Source organism: Delphinapterus leucas, chromosome 11, assembly GCF_059928025.1.
Source record: "Delphinapterus leucas isolate spDelLeu-1000000601 "Yukka" chromosome 11, BTC_Dleu_Yukka2, whole genome shotgun sequence".
Lineage (NCBI taxonomy): Eukaryota > Metazoa > Chordata > Mammalia > Artiodactyla > Monodontidae > Delphinapterus > Delphinapterus leucas.
In genome coordinates this window covers 57,402,196-57,425,069 of record NC_143139.1, presented here as the reverse complement: position 1 = coordinate 57,425,069, position 22,874 = coordinate 57,402,196, and the positions used below count along the sequence as shown (strand labels likewise).

Here is a 22,874-nt window from a genome sequence, read left to right as displayed (position 1 = left end):
CTCTTGAATAAATGAGAGATTTTTTAACTCTTTCCCCGTGTGCTCCCCCTCCCCAAATTTGCACTAGATATTAAGGAGGTAATATCACATAAGGGTTATAAGAACTGTATATAGTCAGGAGTCAGCCCTAAGTCCATGTTGCACATTCCTGTGTAGGCAAGTTACTTCGAGCAGTGATGTGCAATAGGGCTTCCTGCAATGATGGAAATATTCTGTATCTGCATCGTCCAATATGGTAAGCCACTTGGTTCAGGTAATTATTGAACATCTTAAATGTGACCAGCACTACTGAGGAACTAAATTTACGGTTTTATTTCATTTTACTTAATAAATTTAAATAGTCACATCTCTACCATATTGGACAGCACGGATGTATTGTTTTTTCGTCTGTAAACTGGAGATTATAAGGGTCCTTATCTCATGGAGTTCTTAAACAGTATCATAAGATAATGCATTAGAAACATAAATTCCCAACAAGTTAGGTATTATTGCACATTAAATTATACTTACACCTGAGTCTATTGTACTTCAGTAGGTTTTGCCCTTTTGGAAGATATTTTACCACTTAAATAAGCAGCAGTAAGTTTCTCCAGGACACAGGTCATGCCATGTTCATCTCTGGGTTCCTGGTGCTTAGGAAAGCCTGGCACGTAATAGATGTTCAGTAACTGCTTTCTGGACTCAACAGAATCAAACAGAGATGGTGGGGTTCTACTGTACCATACAGAGGTGAATCTAAATGAATCCCAAGCATAGTCTTCCTAATTTCCAGTGTAGCATAAGGGCTTGGACTAGATCTTGGTTTTGCTATTTTCTAGTTGTGTGTCCATAGGGAAATGACCTGACTTCATTGATCTTTGGAATTGCCATCTGTAAAATGGTGACAATCCTGCCTACCTCGTAGCCATGAGTGGAGTGACGTCAGCCGAACAGAGCACATGTGGGAAATGTCAGAAAGGACATTTTTCCTTCTCTCCTGTGGTGGCTTCTCTACCTGTCAATAGATATAATTCTCGACATGGTGGTGAAGAGGTACAGCCAGTGGTTACCTCTTCCTTGCCTAAAATTCAGTCACTTTGAATTTCTTCTGAACTTGCAATTTTTAAAAGCAAATATTCCTAAAATAATTTTTTTCCCAGGTCACCTCCATCTTCCACACCTGAAAGTACCTAAGTGAGCTTCTCCCTGAGGACATGGCACTGAGGGACTATGAATTGTGACTCAGGTGTGGATGCTTATGAGTGCTAATTTTGGGTTACAGGCACCACACAAGGAAGGCAAACCTTGGCGAGGGTGGAGCGGTAGGGAAAAAAAGGGATCCTGCTTTGAGTCTGCTAAAATATATACATACACAAGCTAAAAGCTGTATCCCAAGTCACTACCATTAACAGCCTAAGAGAACAACAGGGCTCTAGCAGGCACTTAGGTACAAATTTGGTTTCAAAATGCACAGGTTTTAAATAATGTATAGGGTTGTGTGCGGGGGCGGGGGGGCGGTTTATAGAATGTCTATTGTTAGAGTGCTCAGAGCTTTGGAGACAAAAGGCTCCCATAAAAAGTCCTAGGGGTTATTTTTGCTTTGAGGCACCTCACAAAACTAGACACAGTATTGTGATTGAAAACTTGGGAGTCCAGGTCTAGGAACGTGGGCCTTGTAACTAAGGATGCTCTGGAATGTTACAAGGCACCTCAGCCTCCACGTGAATTTAAGAGGTGGCAAGGAAGAGTAAACCTATTTGGTATTTATATAAAGCCTTTTTCTCTGCAAAGATCAAAGAATTATTTCATCAGCCCTCACACAGGGAGGTTAAGTGGCTTACCAACAGTCACACTGAGAGCTGACAGTGGGGCCTGGAGTTTGGGCATGTGGTCCATAGGGCCTTCTGCCTGAGGATGCAGACAGAAGGATGCATCACTGCTCTGTAGTGAGGCACTTTCCCCTTCTTTTTCCCAGTGAAATAAAAGATGCCTCCTCTAGGGTTTCCCTGGTGGCGCAGTGGTTGGGGGTCCGCCTGCCGGTGCAGGGGACGCGGGTTCGTGCCCCGGTCTGGGGGGATCCCACATGCCGCGGAGCGACTAGGCCCGTGGGCCATGGCCACTGAGCCTACGCGTCCGGAGCCTGTGCTCCGCAATGGGAGGGGCCGTGGCCGGTGAGGGGCCCACGAAAAACAAAAACAAACAAACAAACAAAAAGATGCCTCCTCTCGATAAAGGGGCAGACTAATGGTGGCCATGTGAAGATCAGAGGAGAGAGCGGGCTTCTAACAAAGCCTGGTAGTCGGACCGAACGCTGGATGGGACAGCACAGCACTAGACCATCCAATAAGCACATCCAGTACTTAGGGTTGCGGCAAAGCAGGGCCACCAAATTCAAGAAAGAAAGTGTCACTCTCAACTATCTTACATAAAATTTATAATTGGAAAATCAAGAAAGAAGCTATTCAACTTCAGCACATATACAAGTTTGAGTTTTCCTCTATAGTGTTACTTTTGAATATAGAAGAGTGGTTAATCCAAAAGATGCTGGCACTACTCCCTGAGTTCAAATCCTGACTCCCCTATTTACCAGCTGTGTGACCATGAGCAAGTTAATTAAACTTTCTGTGTCTCAATTTCCTCATCCATAAGTTCAGAATAATAATAGTAACTCACAAGTCAGAGGGTTGTTGTGATTATTGAGTTCATCCACATACAACACTTAAAATAGTGCCTGCACATATTGATATATACATGTTGGCTATTAGTAGTAAAAAATATATTATTATTGCTTCTGCTGCTATTGTTGTTGTTGAACTTATCTATGTTGGAGAATGGAAGGGGTGAAAATATTCTCGGCTTAGGGCCTCTAACGTCTTAACTGACCCTGGGTGTAGCCCAAACCAAGTTTCTCCCGAGGGAGACAATGGCTGCTAAGCTTGGAGTGTGAGCTCCGGGTTAAAACTCAGGAAAGGGAGGCCAGATGGAATCAGCTTTCTGAGAACATGCCATTTTCTGAGAATCGCTGGTACGATGCTGCTCTGCTCTCCTGAACAGCAAAATGATGATAGAACCATGGAGGAAGCCAGTTGGCTGGGCAGGAAGCCTGGCACTGCGCTTGGCAGGGATGAGGGTGATCCATGGGAAAGAGCAAGTTTAAGCTAAACCAGAGCTCATAGGAATGAAGGTTAAACTCTATACAGCTCTGGCGTATCTTCCTGGCTCTTCAATAAGACCTTGCCCAGATGTGACTTTAGCAAGGCCCAATATTAAAAACACCCATCACGGTCAGGGCTTAAATCAGACAAGTTCACAGACCCAGAATCCCTCAGACGGCAGCAAGGAGGGAAAGTCGCAGAAGGAAAGGTCCTATCTTCCGCCTCATTACAGACCTAGGGAAAGGCATCTCTTCGATCAAGAGAGGGGCTGTCAATGTTTCTTATAAATTTGAAAGCCTGTGTCTTCACCTGCTGGTATTGTTATTTAACAGATAATGTCAGGATTAATGACTGAGCCACAGGAAAAGGAAATGAATGACATCTGCCAGTTTTAGAGCGGGTTCTGTTCTAGTAAGCAAGGGCTAAGCATAAAATTCACTTGCTTAGCTTAGAAATAGATGAAAACTAAAGTTAGAAATAATTCACTTTTATTTTTCTTGTAAAAGTGGAACACAGCAGCAATGATAAGAAAAATCACCTGACTGTAAAACCTTTTTTAAACTTTAAAAGTTATATTTAAAAATAACATTAACGGCCCCTAAAGTGTCCAACTATGACAAGAAAGATTTTCCTTAACGCAGATGCATTTAGTTGCATTATGGCAGTAAACACTGCAATATGAGTTAATGGTGACATGACTTTTTTCCTAGTGGTGAAAGTTTGCTCTCTGATTTGAAAAGTGACACGGCGGGAAAGAGCAGAAGAAGACAGACCCGCATCAGTCTGTACTGAATCATCAATCATCCCAATGCCGCCCTGAATCCGAAACTCCCTGGCTGAATAAGCTTATGCTATGCTGTGCAAAGGATATTTCTGTTACTAGTATATTAAGCACAACATCTGAAAAACAAAACAGAAAGCATATTTTTTAGTGTTTTCATTAAAACATTTTTTTAAAGGGATTTCTGGTGCAAAATGGCACTATTACTTTGGCGATAGCTCTACTGGAAAGACAGATATTGTACTGGCTTGACCTCCAAGAACTGATGTTGAAGAACGTTTGTTTATATTGAAAATGCCTGGTTGCTTCTCCCTGAGCAGAGGACAAGGGGTAAGAGGGTTGTGCTATGGATGTGTGTTTCAACACTGCTCTGGGCAATGTTTTATGTTCCAAAGGTACAGAACCTTGAGGCATCTGGCCACCTCTGGTCTTCATCCAGAAATCTAGATGGGATGGGTGGGTTTGGCCTATATTGGAGAGAACAAGACTGGATTATAATAATACCTTAGAAAATAGGACCTTCTTGCCTTACCCTCCTTCATTTCCAAGACCTCTGTCAGTCCACACAGCTTCTGAAGAAAAGTATGAGATTTGACCCCAGGAAAATATGGTTTGATTAAGCCGTATTTCTTATTAAAGAGCTCTGCACTTCTAAGATACCACTGGCCGTCAGGACTACAGATAAAATTGAAAGTCATATACACAAGTACATGTGCACATGCAAATTCAGTGAGCAAGTATTTAACATCCACCTTGCACAAAACACATTCAAGAAGTCTGTTGAAACTGTGAAGAATAGAGACCACAGATCCCCTAGAAGGAAGTGTCCGGGGAGGAAAAGCCAAATGACCTAAAGAGGAACTGGGGGTGGGCAGGTAGGATGCATATGACAGGTGAAAATCCAAAGCGCCCTCTGAACACCAGAAGGCTGACATCAGAGACGAGACCAGGCCAGGCAAGACCAAGGAGTGAGGGAAAGATACCTCCCTCCAACTCTCTTCTCCCTGCAGTGTGCCCAAGACCAGTTTAGGAAACACACTGGATCTCCACCGCCCCTCTCCAGCAAGAATCTTCTAGAGGCAAATCCAGAGATGCTCCTACCACTGTTCTGGTGCACTGTCCTCCCCCTCACTTCAGACATGCACAGCACACCCACACACAGGACAGTCCTGCAGGGACCTGCACCACTGCTTGCCAATTTCAGAGCGTATCTTCTTGATCACATTTAAGAAGTTCAAATATAACTGAGAACACATCACAGACTGACACTGTTTTTTAAGAGAGGGCAATGAGCTTTGCTACTGTTAAGGTGAGACTATATTCAGGGTTTGTTACCCAAAGGGGGAAAATGTCTTCTTAGCACCATGTGAAGTGCAGTTGGGTCTCTCTCTTTTTCCTTCCCTCCCTCTGCCTCTGTCTCTCTCTCTCTTATTTTCATAAGGGGGAGGTGGGGACAAGCTTCACATTTCCTTTCCCTCCTCTCCTTCAGCTTCACAGTGAACAACAACTTTTTTCTTTTGAAATGATCTTCATTCCCAAAGCAAAACAGATGAGCAAAACAGGTTGCCCCTCCTGGGTATGATTTATTCTGGTCCAAGTGACCTATCCTCACAGCCTCAACTGGTGTCTAAAATCCCACCATTAATGGTTCATGACTTTGCCTGAAGACACTGAATATATAAAAATGCCTTATTGATGGAGGAGTGTCCAGCAGCAGTTCTTGAAATCAAAGTAGAGCTGCAGGAAGGAGTGGAGGGGCTGCAGCCCTGCAGATGGAGGTGCTACCACCACACAGGGTGCAGCCAGGACTTCCCCTGTTCTCTTCACTCCACAGATCTCAGACTCAGCCTGGGACTCTGTGCATGTCTCAAACCTGGCACCTCCTGGTGGCAGTGGCATTCACGGCTTCAGTCCACTGTGGACTCAGTTTTTACTTTATATGCCAGGTTCGGGGATCCACTCCAACCTCAGTCTGGATCTTCTTGTTCCCGTATTGCCTTTGCCAGCTGGCCTTGAGTTAATCACAGTCTGATGAAGGAGACTGACACATGAACAAATAATTACCATGCAGTGTTGTAAGTGTTAAAATACAAGTAAGGAAAAGTACTACAGGAATATCTAGCTCTGCCTGGGAAAGTCTTCACAGAAAAGATTGCTACTGAGCTGTAATCCTGAGAATTAAAATGATTTCACAAGAGTCATTCCAGGCCAAATGAACCACCTGCGCTGGCTCATGCCTGTGCAAAAGCAAGAACAGGCTCATGGGGATGGTGAGAAGTCCAGTATGGCTGGAGCATAAGGTTTTGGAGGGGGTAGAAAGAGAGACAGAAGATGTGATTTGATGATATCAAACATTTTTTACTTTTTCCTTGTATGTAACAGGGAACCAACAGAGGTCAAACCAGGGAAGGCTACAGTCAGATTGGTGTTTTAGAAAGGAAACAAAGTCTACAGGTTGCTTCTAAGAGAAAAATAACTGTCAGACAGAACAACAATGACCTGCCAAATTGCTTCTTCTCAAACAGTGGTTCTCACTGGGGAAGATGTGTCCCCCTGGGGACATCTGGCAGTTTCTGGAGACATCTTTGGTTGTCACACCTGGCATGGGTGGGAGTGTACTCTTGACGTCTAGCAGGTAGAGGCCAGGGATGCTGCTAAACATCCTACCACAACAAAGCACTATTTGGCTCAAAATATCAATAGTGCCAAGGTTGAGAAACCCTGTTCTAAAAGATAAAGTGGCCAGAGGGTGCAATATGACACAGACCACAATGGACTTCCCAGAGAAGCAAAGAGGAGAGCAGGGGATTGGGGGGATGGCTTCTCAAATGTTTGTCCTGCCACTATTCGAATACCAGGTGATGCTCGCACACCCATGTAACTTAGAGCTCTGTCTCTTTCCCTGTCATTCCACTGAGTGAGAGGGATGCTCTTACTGGAATAACCTTGAATTTGACCCAATTGATTTTTTTTTTAAAGAAATCATTTGTAAACTTCAATACTCGGTTAGTGACAAAGTTGCTTGCGATCACAGCTGATCAAAATAAGTAGCTATGCGACAACAGTGTGCAGAATCCCTGCCTCAGGCAGTGCTCCAAGGGAGAAAGAGCCTCACTTCTAGCAGAATCAGTGACCTTTCAATCCAAGTAGAAACACAGGGAAAAGCAACTCTTCCCACCAAGAAAATCAGGAGTCACTGATTCTCCAGGACTTCCTCCACTGTCCTCCAGGCCAGAACCTCCCCAGGGAAGCAACCCAATCTACCACTGCTTTTTAAATTCAAGCCCCAGTACCTGACCAGTTTTAAAATGTAAAATGGTAAAAACAACCTATGTTTAACACCCCATATGTGTTGAGAGCTAGGCTATCAAAATACATTCTTCCCAGACTGAAGAGGAAAATAACAAAATTCTTTTTTCGGATAATGTATTTTCACTCCTTTCACTCCCATTTCTAGCTGCCTCTTCAGGGCCCGCCTCTGTCTCATTAGTGCTGCCTCAACTACAACAGTTCAGCAATTAGAAGCAGTTACTTGGAAGCCGCGTACAAGCACCAAACACAGGAGCCAAGCTGAACTTCACAAATTGGAGAAGCTGCCCTCTTGGCTCTCAATAGAGGAAATGGGACTGCATTTCAAAGACAATGCCTGCGAAAGTGCTTGGGCAGGAAACAGCACTCCCGATCTAGTGTTTCATAGATTCAAACTACAGCATGTGGCTGGGAAGAGACTTGGGACTTTGTTATACATACGCATTAAAGGGACCTTTACAGAGAATTGTGTCTGCACAGAGTATATCTGGAAGGACGCAGTGGAAACTGGTAGCGGTGGTTGCCCCTGGGGAGGATGCAACAGGTGTCAAGGGAGCAGAAGAGGGAAAAAAGTCACTGTTCAGAGCGTGCCCTTTCGTAAGCTTTGAATGCTAAATCATGTGCATGTGTTACCTACTCATAAAATCATAACAATAATTTAAGAATCAAATGAATGATATAAAACCCACAAAAAGGAGCCTGCCAAAACAACCCCAAGGTAGTGAATCCCGAGTTTCCATGCTCTGACTTAGCTTCCTCTTGACTGTGTGGTCAGAGGAGTCATGGAAGAAGAAAACACTCAGATCGATAGCAGGAGGTCTAATTCACTTCTGAACTCTCAGCTCTTATTTCCAACTGCCAGGGGCTTCTCCAACTGGAGGTCCCACCCATGGGCCCCTCAAAGACAGGGTGCTCCAAACCCAAATCCTCCTCTTTGCTCCCTCTTTTATTCCCTCTTGCCTCCAAGCCTAATCCCCCTCCAATATTTTAGAAAAAAACTACCCATTCAGCTTCCCAATCTATTGATAAAAACCTTAGCATTGGGCTTCCCTGGTGGCGCAGTGGTTGAGAGTCCGCCTGCTGATGCAGGGGATGCGGGTTCGTGCCCTGGTCCGGGAAGATCCCACGTGCCGCGGAGCGGCTGGGCCCGTGAGCCATGGCTGCTGAGCCTGTGCGTCCGGAGCCTGTGCTCCGTCCGCAACGGGAGAGGCCCCAACAGTGAGAGGCCCGCGTACCCGCAAAAACAAACAAACAAACAAACAAAACCTTAGCATTGCCTTAGGGACCCTCTCATCTCCTGGCCCTCATTATAGTCACCAAATACTGTTAATTCCATCTTGATGATCTTTCTCAGAGGTGACCTCTCGTCCTATCCCACTGATGGCTTATAAACTGTATCCCTTCACTGGAATGGGAGCTCCTGCTGGTTTTCCAGCTAGTTCATTCTCCATACTTCCAAGTCCCCACCCTCATCATCCTTCTCAAAGATGATTATCTGATCATGCTTAGGAGCCTTGGACAGCTCCCTGCTGCCTACAGAATTAAGCCCAAAGGTCCTGTTTTGACAAATGACTGCTTACATTGTGGACAGAAGAGTCATTTCATCCCTAACACATACCTATGTTCTGGCCCCTCTAAAGTAACAAGCCTTGTTCATTTATGCCTCTTTTGTGCCTCCACATCTTTGTACTGGTTGTTTTCCTTGACTTGAAAGCTTTCCCCTCCCTCCCCACTCGGCTTTATCCAAAAAAGAAATTCCTACCCACCCTTCTAGACCCCCACTAATTTTTCACTTTCTCTGAAATGCCTTTCGGGACTGTTCCCTCCCCTTTGCCCCTCTGATACTCTGCACACACACACCCTTACAGGCCTAAACACATTCTTTCATAATTATTTATGTTTCTATCTCCCCTGCCAGAATGCGAGAGGCTTTAAGAAAACAGCTGCGACATTTTATTCATCTTTGAATCCGCTGTACCTCCGTGCTAGCACTGCACATAAATGTATGCTGAATGAATTGGTTGAAAGTACTTTGGTAAAAATGTAACACATTATTCCCCCAATTTTATAGACCTCTGTGGCTAAAATCTCATCTCTTTGCCCTCTCTCTCTGCATACATTTTGGTAGCTACCACGGGTCTCAGGAGGGCCAGTTATTCAAAGGCAACTAACAAAGTGCCTGCTATTTGTAAACCCTCTGGGCTAGATTTAGAGATTGCCTTTCTTAGCTCTGACAGCTCTCCTTTGAGCATTCATCCACTCTAAGAAGCATTTCTCTCCCGGTGTCTGGAGTCCTATAAGTAACCTTTGTTTACCCTGAAAACACTTTCAGGGATGCTGAAAGGAGCTAAAAAAAGAAAAGAACAATGTAGTGACCCTTCCGGGTACCCAGCTGGTCAGTGAGCCTCTGTCCCCTAGGAAGAGGAGGGGACTTCGGAGACTCAGCTCTAATCCCCGCCCACTTCTGTCACCATCAGCTACTTTACTGCGCTCTCCTCCCCAGTGAAGACCCTGGCAGCCCATTAATCACAAGACTACTCAGGTAAAACAGCATCATAAGCAAAGTGATAACCTCGGCGGCCTAAGGAACAGTGGTCTTTAGCGTTCCTGGACCCAATTTACTCTCAAGTGAAGTGAGCCCTGACCACTTTCCAATGTGGCGGTCTCCATCCAGCCCAGCTTTACAGTGTGGGTACTCACGGTTCCGGGGTGTAGAGGGGGTCCGAGCCATGGCGGATGTACTGAGTACAGTGGAACACTCTGTAGGCCAGTCCTGCCAGAAAGTCTCGAGGACTCAGGTATCCAGCCACTGGTCTCACCGTGAAGCCAGACCTTTCTAAAGAGGCAACAGAAAGACTCAACTAAATTTTAACCCGACAGGACTTGATGGTCCAAGCAGGGCTTCCTATTATTTATAAGGCTGTTTTAGAAACAAAGTAATCAACGTCCTAAAACTCTTGACAATTGAATGACATACACTGTTAACAGCTATCGTGTTTGTGGTTTCGGATGACTAAAATACACTCACGAATGATGGTTTCCAGGGGCATAAGACATTCATTAAAATGGAAGGAAAGGCAAAAAAAACCTTTAAGGATTTAAATTCAGAGGTTGAATTAGGATAAGAAAGCTCAAATACACAGAAGAAGATTACAATCTAAAGTGATGTAAACTAAATTTTTGGTGGTGAGCACAAGGCAGTGTACATAGAAGTAGAAATATAAGGTTGTACATGTGAAACTTATATAATATTCTAAACCAATGTGACCTCAATAAGAAATAATTTTTTAAAAATACATCAGATGCAAAAGACTACATATGTTGTGATTCTATTTATATGATGTCCAGAAGAGGAATATCTATAGATAGAAAGTAAATCAGTGGTTGCCCAGGGCTAGGGGTAGGAACAAGGATTGACCATAAAGGGGCAAAAGAAAACTTTTTGCAATGATGGAAATGTTGTAAAACTGAATTGCTGTGATGGTTACACAACTCTATAAATTTACTACCATCACTGAATTGTACAGTTACAGTGGGTAAATTTTATGTTATGTCAACTATACCTCAATGAATGAAGCTGCTAAAAAATATAAATAATAAATAAATAAAGTGATGCTTACTACAGATTACCTGATATCTTTCTAAAGACACACCTAGATAGGGATTCTTTCTGTGTGTATGTGGTCAGTGAACACAAAGCTAATTCACCCCCTTGACGGGCATCCTGGAATCAGTTCACACGACAGCTTTCTATTGTCAAAACCACCTAACCCCTTCATTCCACATTGCAATATCCCATTTCTGTGATATTATGAAAACAATTATATTAATTACTGCAGTTTGAAAAGGTACTCGAAGGCTCTGCATGCTTTGTTGGTTTATGGTAAGAGGAAAAAAACAAAATAAGCAGAATACAATAAAATCTATGAAATCAGCCTAGACTGCTAACCCAGTTAAGGACTGCTTAATACTTCCTGCTCATGAAGGCCCAGAAAATTTCAACAGGAGGGGGTCTTCTTCTGATATCAGCACTGTAAAGGTTCCCATTCTGAAAACCTCAGCTCATTAGAAGAGCATCTCAGAATGGTTAGAAATGGTTTTGAAAGATAAAAACCAATTAAGCGTATAAAACAAGTCCACTCTGGGATTCTGGGTACCTACAAGGAAATAACCCTGTTCTCAGGCCTCCTCAGACCTGTAATTCTAACAGTGTTCAGTTCATTCCAAAAGTTCTCAGGCGGATTGATTGCTCTCCACTGAAAATCAAAAAGATAAGTGTATTTTTTTCTTTTTGAATTTTATGTCAATTAAGCCAGTATCCCACATGTGGGGTACAGGGGAAGCATCCTTTAGTTTAATAGTTATGTATTTTATTTTCTTATAAATTTAAAAATATATGTATCTATCACATCAAGAAATTTGAATTTGTGACTACCATTGCTTAAAAGTTTCCTATTAAAATAAATTTGGTATTTTAAAAGTGAGTCAATTAAAAGAAATAAAAATACACACATTTACATTGTGCTTGCTGTGTACCAATGAATGATGCAAACTGAGTGCCCAGTACCCAGTTCATCAAAGGTGTGAAAATCAATAACAATAATAGTAGTAATAGTAACTAAAACTCTGCTATGCTTAATATGTGTCAAGCAATAACTTTAGGGCTTTAAGGTATATCAATTAGTTTCCCCTCCCAACCCTGTAAGGTAGATAAAATTATTTCTCTGTTTGCAGAGAGGAAACTGAGGCACAAAGAAGTTAAGGCAATTCATCTATCTAAGGTCACACAGCCAGGAACCGGCAGAGCCATGACTCAACCCCAGGCATTCTGCATCCAGAAACTGTACTGTACTGTACCCCTCATAAAAGTATTAAGTTGGGTGACAGATACAGCAAAACTTACGAGATGGTAATCTAATTCCTGGGGTTTGAGAAACAAAGCAGTAAAAAGCATCCCCACATAGGAATAATCAAGACCATGGTAAATATATAATACGCACATAACTCCATGGGAAACAGAGGGACATGCCAGAGGCAGGGCCGTTAGGGAGAATATAATCTAGTTAAACAACAGCATAAGGCATTATGCATTTAGGCGCTAATTAAATGACACTGATCACTGGTCCTCAATCTCTTTCTCTCGGTAACAAGTATCATGGATGACATCCACGCAGGGGGCCCTCCCATCATGCTAAGTGTGGTTCTCAGTGGACCAGCTGTCAGGCCATGCCTACCTCTCTCCTGATACACACATGAGCTAGGATGAAACTGTGGTGGCTCCTATGATGAGGATTCATAAAGAAGGCAGGACTTGCTCTGAGCCTTGAAGAACAGGTAGAATCTGAGCAGGTGAAGGAATGGCTTTTCTAGCAAGGCACAGAGCCTAAGCAGTGGTATGAAGACCCACAGCTGGAACAGAGGGTTTGTGCAGTGCAGTCATAGCAGCAGACATAAACGGTTATAATAAGTACCTACCTAATAGCCTCGATTTTGCCTCTTGGCCCACAAAGTCTAAAATATTGACTATCTATCTGGCCTTTTACAAAAAAATAAAAAGTTCGCCAACCCCAGTAAAATCAAAGGGGAGCCACTGATAGCTTCCGAGCAGAGATGTCAGGAACGAAGAGATGCTTTAGGAAGCTTCATCTGGAAACAGTGGGCAGGCGAGTAGAGAGGAGAAGAAACAGGTGTCAAGGATGCAGTGATGGGGACCTCAATGTGGATGGTAGCAGCGGAATGGAAAGAAAAGGACAGGTTCACCATGGGTCACAAAGCTAGAAGTGGCAATACCTGGAGACTGGGGTAAGCTCAGTCCTAATTAGGCTCTCCTAATAAGCCCCTACCCTAATGCCCTGAACCTGGGAATATGTTACTTTAGATGGCAAAATGGACTTTCAGATGTGATTAAGTTAAGGGTCTTGAGCTGGGGAGATCATCCTAGATTATCTCGGTGGGGCTGATATAATCACAAGCATTCTTATAAGAGGGAGGCAGGAGGGTCAGAGTCAGAGGACTTGTGACAATGGAAGCAAAGGCTGGAGTGAGGTAAGAAAGGAGCCACGAGGCAAGGCATTGTGGGTAGAGACTCTAGAAGCTGAAAAGGCAAGGGAACAGAAGCCTTCAGAAAGAACACAGCCTAGCCAAGTCCTTGATTTTAGACTTCTAATCTCCAGAACTGTAAGATAATACATTCATGTTAAGTCACTAAGTTTGTGGTAATGTGTTACAGCTGAATAAGAAGCGTATACAAAGGCTGATTAAGTGTGGCAGGGAGGGGAGTGGGGGTAGGACTTCAGAGGAGTAGTGTAACCGAGCAGAACCCTACGAGGGGGCTTCCCTGGTGGCACAGTGGTTGGGAATCCGCCTGCCAATGCAGGGGACACGGGTTCGAGCCCTGGTCCGGGAAGATCCCACATGCCGCGGAGCAACTAAGCCTGTGCACCACAACTACTGAGCCTGCGCTCTAGAGCCCGCGAGCCACAACTACTGAAGCCCACGCACCTAGAGCCCGTGCTCTGCAACAAGAGAAGCCACCGCAGTGAGAAGCCCGCGCACCGCAACGAAGAGTAGCCCCTGCTCGCCGCAACTAGAGAAAAGCCCACGCACAGCAACGAAGACCCAACGCAGCCAAAAATAAATTAATTAAATTAAAATTTAAAAAAAGAATAAATTTAATCAGAAGTGAGAAAATGTAGAAAGAAAGGGAAACAGTCAAGCAAGACAAAATAATAATACTTTAGCCATTAAACAAAGTCAAGGACCTTTAGTTCTTCCTCAAGGACTATATAGATAATATTCTGAGCCACGTCCTTTGAGCTGTTTTGCAGATACTGAAACCCACAGCAGGTGGAAGAAGTTAACTATATGCTGTCCACAAGCACTAGACCCCAGACGGGCTGAAGCCAGAAGGCTGATGATGCTGGCTCCCAATTACGTCCCCACCGACCAATCAGAAGAACATCCACGAGCCGACCACGCCCTGCTCCTTGAACACTGTAAGACTGCTCGCTACCCCCTCCAGGGCGGGCACACAGTCTTGAGAGGGCATTAGCCCGCTGTGGCCCCATTTACCTGGCAAAGCAATAAACCTATTCTTTTCTACTTCACCCCAGACTCTGTCTCCGCGTTTCTATTCGGCACCAGTGAACAGAGGCCAAGTTTTGGCAACAGGAATCCCTAGAGCCTGATGAGTCTAGAGAATCTATCATCACCGATAGAAACAGGGAAGACAGGTGAGGAAAGGAGCTCCAGGGAAAGAGGTAGGCAGCAAGGCTTTAGCTTTTAGAACTGTTGTGCTTGAAATGGGGAAGAGAGAGAAAAGAGGAGAACCCGAGGACTTACCTGCTGTGAAGGACACAGAAGGAAGTGCGGCCGCTGTAAAACTTCACCTCCACCCCCATCCCCGCAAGAGCCTGAAGTTTTCCCAGTTGCTGTCCCGGGAGGGTCAGTGAGGAGAGTGACCACACAGAGAACGTGGACGCCAGGGGACTCTGCTCCACCTCGCTCCCTGCTCTCACACCAGCACTACCGTTCCGGGCACGATTTATACTTTACAATAGCGATCTGATTAACTGACTGACCTCCTCCCCAGAGGAAAGTCACTATGCTCAACATTATCCGTGATATTTCTTCATCCAGTACATAATTCTTAGCAAAGCAAATACAAAGCTACCTTTGAGATCATTCCATGCCTATGTAGCCCAACAGAGTCGTTCCCGGATCAGAAAAAGCTCAAAGCTGAACTTGCAAATGTCGGTTGGGGTTCGCCGTATAAAACAGCCCAGCAGAGAGACCTCACCAAGGCCCTGGGCTGGGTGAAGAGCTGAGTCCATCTCCCCGCCCAGAGGCCCTGCTCTGCTTCCCACAGGTGGCCCGGCAACTGTTGGTGCAGAGCTCCTCTTTTTAAACCAAAGGGAGCTCTTAATTGGAAAAAGGGCGATTGCTGTCACGTGTGTCCTTAGACGGCCCATGAGGATGTGGGGTAGGAAGAGAGAGCCCGTGTGAAGCTTACCTTTCAGAAAAACCGAGACGTCTTCAAGTTGGGGCACGTTGTCCTCCCTGTAGCCACAGTATTTAGTCAGCAGAGGGAAGTTTTTCAAATACTCCCGGCAAGCATGAGTAGGATAGAGTTTGGAGAGCTCTCGGAACACAACACCCCAAGTTTTAGTTTCTTCCTCTGTGTACTCCACTCTGGGGATGGGCTGACCACTAGGCAGGAGAGAAGAGAAATGAATGAATCTGGCTCTGGGTCACTGGGCTAAGTGTTTTCTCACCTTCATACCTATGTGAGTCAGATTCCTGTAAAGTGGGATGCCTGAGTGTCCAAAAGGATCCCACGAAGTGTTATTTTTTGAAGAAAATGCTAACCTTCTAATTTTGTGTATGTGTTTAAACTTTCATATAAATGATTTAAGTTACGTCTTCACACATCCTTATGGACATTTGATAAGATTCTTGTTCTGACACTGGGATCAGTAACAAGAGTTCTGGGTTGGAAGGAGCTGGTTTAGGTCCAAAGCTGTGCTCTGAGAACCTTTTCTGCAATCACCTGACAAGAGTAATAAATGGATGTTGTCTTTTGAAAATAAAATTGCCTGTGGGTCCCCTTTGTCCTTTGTAGGGAACTCACCCCAATCTCCTAGTGTAATTTTGAGGTTATTTGTTCAGTGAGAGAAATGTCTGAGAAATACTAAAAGCCTACGCCAAACTTAAGTGAGAGTTTTGCAAAGTGCAAAATTGGAACATTTATTATACATCATGCTGAGAGGTGCACACATTAAGCCCTGTCAGTTAGGAGAGAGGTCAGCAAACTTTTTCCATAAAGGTCTAAAAGGTAAATATTTTAAGCTTGTGTGCCATACAGTCTCTATCAAAACTGCCCACATCTGCCACTATATCTTGAAAACAGCCACAGATAATATGTAAACACATGAACATAGCTATGTTCTAATAAAACTTGCATTACAAAAACAGACCAGATTCAGCCTGTAAGTCATAGGGAGCCAGTGCCTGGTTTGGAATATTGAGAGGCAGCCCTGGACTGGGGTGGTCAGGGAGAGCTTCCTTGGAGAAGGTACAACTTAAGCTGAGACTTGTTGGCCAGGTAGGATCTGCAGGTGCCCTGACAGAAGGAAAGGTGAGTTTTAAAATGCTCTTCTAACAGCAGCCAGCAGCCATGAGCAGGGACCATAGCTCCTGAAGCCACGTGAGGTCAGGAGAAAGGAGAGAATATGTACACGTGCTTTTGCAAACTATGGCTTGAAGAGCCAGAATCTGAATTTAGCCTCTGATTAAGAAACCTATCCTGAAAGTGAAAACTTTTCATGACCTGCTCAACAGTGACCTGCAGTAGTCCCCCACTGCCCTCCCTGGCCACTTGTCACAGATTCTGCCCCTGCAGTCAGCAAAGACCCACACGACATATGGAAGTCCAATATATACACATAAACCTAGGGATTCTGCCCCTGTGAGCTATGTAATCCAGTAACCCAGCCTGCATAGGCAGCAACTGGCCCTCAGGGCTGCTGCAGCCTCAGGCACCTTCAGCAAGCTGGGGTCATTCAGAAGTGCCCCCTTAGGTAGAAAAAAGGGCAGGAGGACAGTAACAAGATCAGGCTCATAAGCAGAGCCCTGTCCCCCCAGCCCTCTGCACACTTCAAAGTATTCTTACCGAAATCGTTTCTGTTGAAGGTTCAGGTCCAAATGTGATTCTTACTGCCTCAAATTATTTTTACTGAAAAAAATTAACTGCAGTACATGAGGGATGAGGGAACAACACATACTGAAGAAAAAAACAGAAATTAACATTTATTTTCTCTACATATCAAAACTAGGGCTTATGACAAACCAAATTAGAACAAGATTAGCCTTGTTTAAATATGGCTGTTGATAACAAATAAAAAATTACAACCCGACAAATATTTGCTGAGAAGATCAAGACTGCTAAGGCTTAGCCTCTGTGATGAATTTAGAAGAAAGCTTGAAATGGAAAGATAAAAATAGAAAGGATGTAAGGAAATAAAAACATGAACGGTCTGCCTCTGGTACCAGAAAATTCAACAAAATCAATTTGAGTCGGGGAAGCCAATAAAGCTGATAAGGGCTGTGCACAATCAGAAGGTGGAAAGCAATGAGGCTGAAACAATAAATGAAATACTGAGAAGCCATTTGAAAAGAATCATTAGGTCAAACTTTTCCTTTCGATATCAGTCTGCAAACATGCAGCGTTTCAAAGGGGAACTGACCGTAGACAACAGGAAGCTGCAGAAGAAAGACGAGTGTGAGTCTGGGTAGGAAGAAGGAGTTATACAGACCTTCCTCCACTTACAATGGGGTTACCTTGTGATAAACCCAACGTAAGTTGAAAATATCATCAGTCGAAAATGCCTTTAATACACCTAACATACCAAACATCATGGCTCAGCCTAGCCTACCTTAAAGGTACCCAGAACACTTACATTAGCCTACAGCTGGGCAGACTCATCTAACACAAAGCCTATTTTATAATAAAGTGTTGAACATCTCATGTACTTTATGGAATACCGTACTGAAAGTGAAAAACAGAATGGTTGCCTAGCTACAGAATGATTGTAGGTGTTAGCAGTTGTTCACCCTGGCGATCGAGGGGGGGCTGACCATGGCTCCCTGCCGCAGTTCAGCATCACAAGAGAGAATTACACCGCATATTGCACTGAAAAAAAAAGGTCCAAATTCGAAGTACGTTTCTACTGAACGCATTTCACTTTCACACCATGGTGAAGTGGAATCATCCTAAGATGGGCCTGTCAGTATTAATAATGAATTCCTAGCATCACAACCTTGGGAATACAAACGACCACGCATACAGTCTCATCTGTTTCCACTTGTCTGTCCTGCCTGGGTAACTAATGAGCCTGCTCTTTTAAGTTAATAGCTGGTGCAGTGCCCTGCAGCTACCCTGAACAGGTCTGACTGGTCACGCCAAGAGATTTCTCACACCGCTCTGACCCCCATATCCCGGGTAACTATTTAAGGTAAATGTTTAAAAATCAACTTCACACAAAGTAAAGGCTACTTTTATCCATTTAATTTCTGTTAAAAAATATCCCAAATACAGAAAAAATAAGAAATTTCCCACTTTTCCATGTAGTTAATCAAGGTATATAATAATAGCTCATCTTTGAGAACTTACTATTGGCCAGACACTTTTTTAAAGTTAAGTGTTTTTATATAACTTAGCCCATTTGATTCTCACAACTCCGTTGAGGTAGACCCCCCCCCCCCATTTTACAGATAAGGATATTAGGGCTCAGAGAAACTAAGCCGTTTGACTAAACTCATGGTGCCAAGCTTAACACCCAGTCTGTCAGGCTCAGGACCGGCTGTGGTCTTAACTGATTAATGTACACCAATGAAATAAAAAATGTATCCCAGGCACCAGCTTATTTTCACATACCAAATTAAAATAAGGCTTACAGGTATATGTACTTATATATAGAAAATCTCATATACAATCATGTAATTATGATACTCGCATGTATTTGTATAGATCTCATAAAATACTTTCATATTTCTTCACTCCTTTAACCTTCTCAGTAAGACCAGTAGGTAGTGCTTGGGGTACCAGGAATGCAGGGACACCTATTTTTTTTAAAACTTTGAGATTTGGAAAAATAAAAATTGTCATGAGAAAAATAAAAATGTGTTGCACTTCTCTGTCCTTGTTGTGGGTTAGTGGGCTTTTTGTGAATTATACATGAGAAGAATGACAGAGGGGTGTCCTGATCTTTCTAGGGCCTAGGACATATACCCACATATCATTATGCATCTATCTCTGAGTACATGTCATAACATGTATGTAATAAGCATCATATCCCAGTGTCCTAAAACTGCTCTGGCCTACAACTAAAGTCACTTAAGTACTCCACATTCTAGAGAAAGCTCTCAGCAGTTGGAGCCAACCATCTCCCTGCAGGGCTTGTGAAGAAGCGGCAGAAATGGCTCTACCACCAACAAACCCCCCTCGTACTACCCTTCCCACCCCATCCCCAAACTTCACCTACCAGTCCAACAGGGAATCAGACATGCAGGATTGTGGGGAAGGCTGGGGTGAGAAGCAAAGGCCCCGTTCCTTCTCCTTGGAGGGGGGAAGGCTGTGCCACAAGAATCACTTGTAAGGACTGCAGGCGCCCTCAAGAAGTAGGGTCTGGCCTCTACTTTCCCATCTGGACGCTTGCATAGCAGCAGGACGCCCTGCTCCCCCTGGTGCTGTCACCAGACTGGAGCAATAGAGACAGGCCCTGGGAGAGCGTCTGGAAGCCCAGCAGTATGGCGTGCTATGGGGGAGACGAGGGTACCCTTGACAGGTGTCCTCTGAAACTTGAGGTTTGTGTGAACATGGAGCCTGATGCCCAGTGAAATCTAGAAATTCCCATGGGACCCAATGTGGTGCGCCTGGTAGGAAGATGGGGAGGCCCCACCCCATCCAGGTCTGCTCAGTTCTCAGGAGACAGAAGAATGCTCCAGGGGCTCCCCTCATCCCTGGCGAGGAAGTACTAAAGGCCAGGTGCATGAGGGGTACCCAAGTTACGATGTGGCCAACCTGGAGAAAAGGATAATGCTGTGAGCACTGAAAGGCCAAGGGAGGACAGGAAGCTTATCTGCAGGGGTGGAAGTGGAGGAAATGGTCTTACCCCAAGAAGACTACACACAACACCATGCAGAGACCATTTCAACAGAGACACCGCACCAGAAAGAACCTGTCCCAACCGGGGCGAGAGTGGCCAGAGGCCTGCCCACCCCGGACATTCTCACGCTCCTGCCAAAAGCCCTCAGCCTCCTCTCAGCTCCCAACCCCAGAGGAACTAGGTCCTAGAAGAGAGAAGGAAAGGTATCTCAGAACCGTACACACACACACACACACACACACACACACACACTCCAAAGAACGGAGGAGGAAGACAATACACTTTGAATCAAATTTAAGATTAATCTTTTTTTAAATGAATGGGACTAGGTCTTAAATACCCCAATGAGACTCTACTAATAATTGAAAATGAAAGGAAATTAGTTGTTGCTAAGGAACTTGCTTCCCAGCAGGAAAGTAGGATTCAACACAATACAGTGGAAAGCAGTGAGTAGGGAAAATAAAACCATTTTACGTTGGTATAAACCCCAACAAGATGAGACTCCTCAACAAACTAATTACAAGTGAATATTATCATTAGATCTCTAGGGAATCTCCTCCACTTATATGGAATTAGTTGCGCTTCCAGAATTCTTAACACCCACCGAAATTATTATTCACAGATTCCTAATTTACTGGAGAAAAACAGATGTGACTTTCAGCAGTTTCCACTCAGCGCAGATTCTGCCCTCTTGCCAAAGAATGGCAAACTAAGACTTTACAAACACGACAGGGAACCATTGCTCAGTGAAGACAGCACAAGGAAAAGGGCTGAAACCTTCACTGTCAGGATTTAGCTCGACAATAGGAAAAGCTTCCCGGTGCAATATGTGACTAAGAGATGACTAAGAACTTTCTCTGGAAATACTGAACACTGTGGGAGGCATCTTTCTGCCTGTAAGGTTAAATCCCACTCTTCCTAGAGGCAGGGCGATGATTCTGAAAAACCTGCGCATTCCCTGCAGAGAGGAGAAAGTAGAAAGTGCATAGACAAACCTAACTGGGGGCAGGTACCGATAGAGTTACTCTCTGTTAAGTCCTGAGCTTGTTAGAACAATGCTGTTTAACAAACACATTTTTACACTGAAATCCAGGGACATAAACCCCACTGGGGCTGAAATTATGGGAGTTCTCTCTCCAGCCAGATGAATAAGCAATAATGCTTTTGTTTTAATTATTTGTTTGATCTTCTCCTCCAGCAGGTCCAACAGCAAGCTCCTTTTCTTATACATATTTTTTTTTAATTTGGGGAATTGGAAAACCTTTGATTATGGTGGTACAGCCTGGCTACCTCCTGGAGTCCTTGCTGCTAGAATTCCTAATGTGAGATGCAGTTTCTCTGCTTGTGTTATCTTTAAAGGAACTCCAGTGCGGGGAAGCAATTCCCCTATTCAGTGGAGGAAGATGAGACAGGCTGAAGTTGATAGTATTTACATCAAGATGGCAAGACTGACTGAATCACAGTGCAGACTGTGTTCTTTGGAAACAGTTGGATTTCCTCAGTGGCAAGGACTAAACAGAGCAGAAGGGAAACTGAGAATTGGTTGAGGGGGGACCAGTGAATCTCGTAGAAACAGTTAGGAATGAACTCATTTTCTATTTTATTTCATTACATGTTCCTCCGGGCTGGAGATGCCTCACTTATTCAAGACCTGTTTATCTGCCTGGAATAAACCGTCCCTCTCATCTCCGCCTCATCTTTTCTCTCCTTCCCCACCTTAGGCATTTCTCTTGTGATTGACACTTCTACCTGGGGGTGCCGAAGGGAAATGAGAACAGGAAATATGTAAAAATCCACCATCTTCGCAACTCATTAGCAATTAGCGGCTCCTCTAAGGGTTTGGACAAAGCCTTTGGAGAACGATTATTGGAACATGAAGGCAGGAAGCCTCTGTTCTTCCTCGAACTATGAGATGTGTGTGCTGCACTCCTCAATGGGCATACCCTGAATTCTGCATCATTTCCAGGGAGCTATCTATAATTCACCCTCTCTCCTCATTCTAGAAAGCACATAAGAATACAGAAAAGTGAGACTGACATTATTCCAACATTATTCTAAAAATAATCTTGATTTTGACCTAATGTAATTTTAAAAAGGAAACATTCATCATTCACAAAACTTTATTATTAATTATTACCCAGCATTTGTTATACTTCTAACAACTGAGGTGACACACCAATGTGTAGAAATTTCAATCAGTACCGAGTACTGACGCTTACCCACAGCCAGTGACGTAATGTCACCTAGTACTATGCTGGCAGGTACCCCCTTCATAACCAGTATCATCTGCAGCCAGGTGTCGCCAGAGTAGAGCCATGTAGTCAATAAGTGTCCCACAAGATGATGGCTCACGCCTCTGAGACCGGAAAAAAATGTTGCTACAAGCCAGAAAAAAAAATCCTCAGTAGAGTGGATGAATTCCATTAAAGTTTAACCAGAAAGCAAATGCCATTCTTATCTACTGATTTTTAAGAGTCAGTGAGAAAAGCCTAAGGCTCTCGAATTTGATAAAATTACACTTCAGAATTCAGACCACAGAGGACACTCAATAACTTTATGATAAAATACTATCAGTAATACTCAGGGGAAAAAAACAAGTAAAATATCTAAAATTACTCTTCTGCTAAATCTATCCCCCCATTACCATGTACACTCCTTGAAGACAGGGATTTTTGTTTGCTTTGCTCATTTTCATATCCCTGCCCCGCAGAATTAAGCCTAGAACAGACAGGTGTTCAATAAATAATATTCGTTGAATATGTAAATCAACCAATCAGACCAAAACAAGCCACGCACTTAAAGTTTGAGAAAAAAGTATAGTTGTTTATCAGGAAGTCTGGCAGATAGGCATTTGTCTTACCTCATCCCTACCTCATGTATTTTAATTGCTATGGAAAAAGCAACTCTTAAAAGACTAAGATTTTAAGAAGTTTTCTGGTAACTTCCGATTAACCTTATGTCCTGCTTACTTTACAGGTAGGGGTT

The 22,874-nt window shown here is 43.8% G+C and overlaps 1 protein-coding gene across 1 annotated transcript in view; it reads right to left on the bottom strand.

Moving 5' to 3' along the window:
- The window catches only part of TPH2 (tryptophan hydroxylase 2), a 101,297-nt gene that overhangs the window by 55,525 nt on the left and 22,898 nt on the right, over positions 1–22,874 (bottom strand). The window contains exons 6-7 of the mRNA XM_089921046.1: positions 15,236–15,432; positions 9,925–10,060 (exon numbers count right to left, since the gene is read on the bottom strand). Of these exons, the coding sequence (XP_089777172.1) occupies positions 9,925–10,060; positions 15,236–15,432 (333 nt within the window). The remainder of the gene's footprint in view (positions 1–9,924; positions 10,061–15,235; positions 15,433–22,874) is intronic.